The sequence below is a fragment of the Tympanuchus pallidicinctus genome, unplaced genomic scaffold (assembly GCF_026119805.1).
Source record: "Tympanuchus pallidicinctus isolate F22 unplaced genomic scaffold, pur_lepc_1.0 scaffold3, whole genome shotgun sequence".
In the NCBI taxonomy this organism is placed as follows: Eukaryota; Metazoa; Chordata; class Aves; order Galliformes; family Phasianidae; genus Tympanuchus; species Tympanuchus pallidicinctus.
Genome location: NW_026294747.1, coordinates 56868470 through 56874469, shown reverse-complemented (window position 1 = coordinate 56874469; position 6000 = coordinate 56868470). Strand labels below are relative to the sequence as shown.

At 54.8% G+C, this 6000-nt stretch overlaps 1 protein-coding gene across 2 annotated transcripts in view; it reads left to right on the top strand.

The window, feature by feature from the left end:
• Positions 1-406: 406 nt before the first annotated feature.
• The window catches only part of SOS2 (SOS Ras/Rho guanine nucleotide exchange factor 2), a 48979-nt gene continuing 43385 nt past the window's right edge, over positions 407-6000 (top strand). Inside the window, exon 1 of one of the 2 annotated variants that reach the window (XM_052696524.1) lies at positions 407-715. In XM_052696524.1, the coding sequence (XP_052552484.1) occupies positions 629-715 (87 nt within the window). In that variant the 5' untranslated portion in view covers positions 407-628. The remainder of the gene's footprint in view (positions 716-6000) is intronic. The other variant, XM_052696523.1, reaches the window with a different exon arrangement.

The window sequence follows — 6000 nt, the reverse complement described above, 5'->3', positions numbered from 1 at the left end:
ACGGAATCACAGAACGGCCCGGGTTGGAAGGGACCTCAAGGGTCACGAAGCTCCAACCTCCCGCCTCCAACCTCCACATTTCATAGCAGCCCAGGCTGCCCAGGGCCCCATCCAACCTGGCCTTCAACACCTCCAGGGATGGACGGGGCATCCACAGCCTTCCTGTAAAGAGGAAAGGAATAAGGGAAAGCAAGGAGGGGCAGGTGAAGGGACTGCCGGGGGGGCGGCGCCGCGCTGCGACCCCCGGACCTCGGCACGATGCCCCGAGCGGCGCCGCCCCCCGTAGCGCTGAGCGCGACGCGGCCGGCAGGTGGCGCCATAGCGGTAGGGCAGAGGGCGGCTTGCCGAAGGCGGCGCATGCGCGCTGAGGGCGGCGGCGGTAGCGGGCCGCAAGGAGCGGGGCCGACGGCGCTTCAGCCGCCGCCCCGTCAGCGCCCGGCGAGCGGCACGGAGCCCGGCCCTCTACCGCGCCGGATGTGATGGCCGCCCGGGCGGGGGGGCGAGCCTAGCGCTGGCCGGCCCGGCTCTGACGGGCGGCGGCGGCGGCTTCTCCTTCCCCTCGGCGCTCCCTCCTCGGTCCGGGGAGCGACTGGGCGGGTTGTCCCGATGCGGAAAACAGGCAGCAGCCATGCAACCGCCGCCGCAGCCCTACGAGTTCTTCGGTGAGGAGAATGGCCCGAAATGGCGGGGGCTGTTCGTGCCCGCCCTGCGCAAGGTCAGTCCGGGGGTGGCGGTGCTGAGGGCACCGAACTGGGGTGCTGCTGAAAGGATCGTGCTGTGCTGGGCTCCTGGCTGCGAGTGGAGGTAAAGGAGGAAGGCTCCTTCTTACACGCAGGGGAAACGGCTTCGTGCTTTGGGTTGGGTGTCAGAGGGAAATCCTTCACCCTGAGGGCATGGCACTGCTCACAGCTATGGGGCCATCAGCAGAGGGGTGGCAGCAGGGACAGGAGGTGATTGTCCCCCTCTGCTCTGCTCTTGTGAGGCCCCAGCTGCAGTGCTGTGTGCAGGTCTGGAGCCCCCAGGAAAGACAGGGAGCTGTTGGAGAGGGTCCAGAGGAGCCACAGAGATGAGCAGGGGGCTGCAGCACCTCCACTACAAAGACAGGCTGAGGGAGCTGGGCTTGTTCAGCATGGAGAAAAGAAGGCTGCGGGGTGAGCTCAGTGCAGCCTGCAGTGCCTAAAGGGAGCCTGCAGACAGGAGGGGAGTCAGCTCTTGGCAAGGGGAGATGGCAGCAGGACAAGGGGAAATGGTTTGGAGTTGAGGGAGGGCAGATGGAGGTTGGCTGTCAGGGGGAAGTTGTGTGCTGTGAGAGTGGTGAGGTGCTGGAACAGCTGCCCAGAGAGGCTGTGATGCCCCGTCCATCCCTGGAGGTGTTGAAGGCCAGGTTGGATGGGGCCCTGGGCAGCCTGGGCTGCTGTGAAATGTGGAGGTTGGTGGCCCTGCATGGCACAGGGGGGTTGGAGCTTCGTGATCCTTGAGGTCCCTTCCAACCCGGGCCATTCTGTCATTCTGTGGGTGCCACATCCCTGGAGGTGCCTGAGGTTACAGGCAGCTTACAGCAATGGTTTGGGGCCCCTTCTGACCCGAAGCAGTGCTGTGGTCGGGCAGTGGGTGCTGTGCCGTGCTCAGTTGGGTGCCTGTGGTTAAAGCACCCCACGTCACCCTGGCACAAACCACCGTGCAGAGAGGTGGGGCTCTGTGGCAGTTTGACCCCGACGGGTCTCATTAAATCTAAATGGCGTCTTCGGTTGTGAAATAAGATGTAAAAGTCAGAGAACTAATGCTGCTCCTGACAGTGCTAACCACTTCTGTACGTTTGGGTCAAAAAACCCAACAGAGCAGGGTCGCCATCCTGTGAGCTTTCTTTCTAACCAGAGAAAATAAATCTTCAGCCCCGGTGGCTGCTTGTTAAAATGTGCAATTGCTTATAGGTGTCTTTTCTCCTCGGGACGTTCCTTGTCTGCTGTAGCCACTCTGTAGCATGAAGCAATCCCACTGTAAGATGCATGTCATTTCTGAACGTGCAGTATCAGTGAGTCAAAACAAAGTGGTCTCATCGTTCTGGCTGCTGCAGGCTGTGCTGGAGGTGCTGCCAGCTGGGAAACCCTGCCTGAAAGATGCAGTGCTCTGATACAGACACAGGGGGAAGGGTCTTTAAACCAGGACGTGTTAGAAATTCATGGCTTATTGCACTGTTTACATCTTGCACTCTGATAACAAAAGCATTGCTGTTATTGATGGGAAAGCTGGAAGCTGTACCACTGAAAACCCACTGTGCATTGAAGAAACAGGTTGGTACTTTCTGCATTTAGAAAGCATTGCAGCTGTATATTATTAATTAGTCTCTAAGTTAATTCTGAATTGAGTTGGAGCTGTGTTGGAACACTCCCCATCAGCAGTGCTGCGTCCAGGTCTGGAGCCCCCAGTACAGGAAAGGCAGGGAGCTGTTGGAGAGGGTCCAGAGGAGCCACAGAGATGAGCAGGGGGCTGCAGCACCTCCACTACAAAGACAGGCTGAGGGAGCTGGGCTTGTTCAGCATGGAGAAAATGCAGTACCTAAAGGGAGCCTGCAGACAGGAGGGGAGTCAGCTCTTGGCAAGGGGAGATGGCAGCAGGACAAGGGGAAATGGTTTGGAGTTGAGGGAGGGCAGATGGAGGTTGGCTGTCAGGGGGAAGTTGTGTGCTGTGAGAGTGGTGAGGTGCTGGAACAGCTGCCCAGAGAGGCTGTGATGCCCCGTCCATCCCTGGAGGTGTTCAAGGCCAGGTTGGATGGGGCCCTGGGCAGCCTGGGCTGCTGTGAAATGTGGAGGTTGGTGGCCCTGCATGGCACAGGGGGGTTGGAGCTTCGTGATCCTTGAGGTCCCTTCCAGCCCGGGCCATTCTGTGGTTCTGTGCTTGTCAACCAGATTAGGTACAACCTGAGGCAGCATCTTTTGTGACTGCAGCTGAGCTTTAGGAACTTTCCTGCCAAACATCTGCTCTCAGAGCACACTGAACTTCCAAGCTTCTCCACAGCAATCAGTGCTGCAAGGTCAGGGTAGCATTCCATTTCCTATTTGGAAGGCTTTCTTTGAGTTATTTTTAAATGAGCGCTTAATTGGAGCAGAGAAGCAGAGTTGAAAAACAAACGTGTTGGTGGTTGTTATGTATGCTGAGGTGTGGGAAATGTTAATTTGGAAATACAACAAGAAATGGAGCTGGCTGACAGGTCAGTGCAGTTACCTGTGCTCATAGGGTTTCTGTGCTGCTTGCATTTTAAGTGCTTTGGAGAGCTTGACTCTCATTCCTTGTGCACACAGCAAGTTTTAAGGTCATTTTTGATCAGAACACCTAAAGCCACGTAGTTCTGTGCAGTGCAGCTGGCTGCTGACAAACTGTGAATGAAAAAATGGAATACTTCAGTTCTTGCTTTAATATGTGAAGAAGTTGAGGATCTGTTTCTTGAATGTTATTCTCTGTGCATTTAGGCAGGTTTGTATCCTATTTGTTTAAGGAGGGCAGATGGAGGTTGGCTGTCAGGGGGAAGTTGTGTGCTGTGAGAGTGGTGAGGTGCTGGAACAGCTGCCCAGAGAGGCTGTGATGCCCCGTCCATCCCTGGAGGTGTTGGAGGCCAGGTTGGATGGGGCCCTGGGCAGCCTGGGCTGCTGTGAAATGTGGAGGTTGGTGGCCCTGCATGGCACAGGGGGGTTGGAGCTTCGTGATCCTTGAGGTCCCTTCCAACCCAGGCTGTTCTGTCATCCTTAGGTGACAGAAGAGTGCTAAATTGTGTCTGCTGGGGGCAATCTTCTTTGGGAGGGGAGAAAAAAAAAAGCAATGCCTTGGGGCCTCGTCAAGGTGGAATTGTTAAGGTAGTTTCATATATTTATGCTCTTTCAGCTGGTGGATTTAGGAGCATCAGGTCCCCATGGAATGCTGGCTGCTGAGCCTTTGTTAGCAGCAGGCTCGTTCTGCCTCGTCTTCCTATCAGTGGTTGGGTATCTTTGCAAGTTGGTTTTGGTCCCTTGTTTGTGGATGGGCTGATTTCTCTTGTTGCAGAAATACTCCCTATCACAAATTAGGAACCAAAGGGACTGGTTCCTTTTACTTAAATCCTATTTTTTATTGCTTTTTTTTTTTTTTTCTTTCCAGCTGTTACCCTGTTTGGCTTAACTACTGTTACTACATTTTGCAATTGGCAAACTGTAGGAGGAGAATTTTCTCAGGCACTGGCACAACATGAAGGTGGTTTTTGGAGCTGAGGTGTTTAAAAAAAGTAGAAGGAGCGGCACAGTTTTATTTGGCAGCAATTAGGAAACACTTCCTACAAATTAAAAACCACAAGCTGTTTGCTGCCGGGAGGAGGGCGTGAAGGGCTGTGCCTGGTTTGTTTGGGGTTTGTCTCAACTTGAGGCATTTTATAAGGATGAATATAATCCAGATGTTTAATTTGAAGATGCAAACAAGTGTTTGTGTTCTTATGCCTTTCTGCTTGACCCTTTGCATAAAACAACAGGATCAGCACCTGCCTGCACCTCCTATGGGAAGCCCTGCCCTGCACCTCTGTCCTTTTCCAGCATGTGCTATCCATCACTAGTCAGGCAGCTGAGGATGAAGAGGTTTGTGTTTCTGCTACATGGTGCTGTAGGATGGCAGTTCAGTAAGCCCTCCCTGTGCACAGGGCAGCTGGGTGGTGGTCTGCATCCCAGAGGCTTTTTGCAGCACAGTAACTGTGTTATGTGAGTGTCTTGTTTTGTTGACTGTGCATCGAATGGTTGCAGTGTAAAAGGTGAAATCTGCAGTCATAGAGTTACAGAATGGATGGGTTGGAAGGGACCTCAAAGCCACCCCTGCCATGGGCTGGATGCCCCCCAGCTCGGGCTGCCCAGGGCCCATCCACAGCCTCAGGCACCTCCAGGGATGGGGCATCTAGAGCTGTGGGCAGTGCCAGGGCCTCACTGCCCTCTGAGTGAAGACTTTCCCCTTAACATCTGAGCTCTCCCCCCCTCTTTTAGTTCAAAACTGTTCTTCCTTGTCCTGTCCCTTTTCACTCATGTGAAAAGTTCCTCTTCTGTTTATAAGCTCCCTTTAGATACTGCAAAGCCACAGTGAGGTCTCCCTGGAGCCTTCTCCTCTCCAGGCTGAACACCTCCAGCCCTCAGCTTGTCTCCATAGGAGAGGTGCTCCAACCTTTGAGTATCTTCATGCCCTCCTCTGGACCAGCTCCAGCAGCCTCATGTCTCTCTGTGCTGGGCCCAAGCCTGGACACAGCACTGCAGGTGGGGCCTCACAAGGGCAGAGCACAGGTCAGTCCCCTCCTTGCCCTCTGTTGGTGCAGCTCAGGGTACAGCTGGTGTTCCAGGCTGCAAGCGCACTGCTAGGTTACATCCAGCTTCTTGTCCACCCCAACCCCCCAGTGCTACTCAGCAGTGCAGCTCTCAGTGTGCTTCTCCTGGTCTGTACGCATAGCTGGAACTGCTGTGACCCAAGTGTGGCACCTTGCTTTTGGCTTTGTTGAACCTCATGAGGTTCCTGTGGCCCGCTTCTCGAGCCTGTCCAGGTCCCTCTGGCTGTGTCCCTTCCTTCTATCATGTCACCACTCAGCTGGGTGTCATCATAGAGTCCTAGAATGGTCTGGGTTGCACAGGAGCACAGTGCTCATCCAGCTCCAACCCCTGCTGTGTGCAGGTCGCCAACCAGCAGCCCAGGCTGCCCAGAGCCACATCCAGCCTGGCCTTGAATGCCTGCAGGGATGGGGCATCCACAGCCTCCTTGGGCAACCTGTGCCAGTGCCTCACCACCCTCTGGCTGAAAAATTCCCTCCTCATATCCAACCCAAACCTCCCCTGTCTCACTTTAAAACCATTCCCCTTGTCCCATCACCATCCACCCTCACAAACAGCCGTTCCTATCCTGTTTATATGCTCCCTTCAAATATTGAAAGGCCACCATGAGGTCTCCCTGGAGCCTTCTCAAAGCAAACTGCTGTGGGTGCACTCATTCTTACTGTCTGTGTTGCTGCTG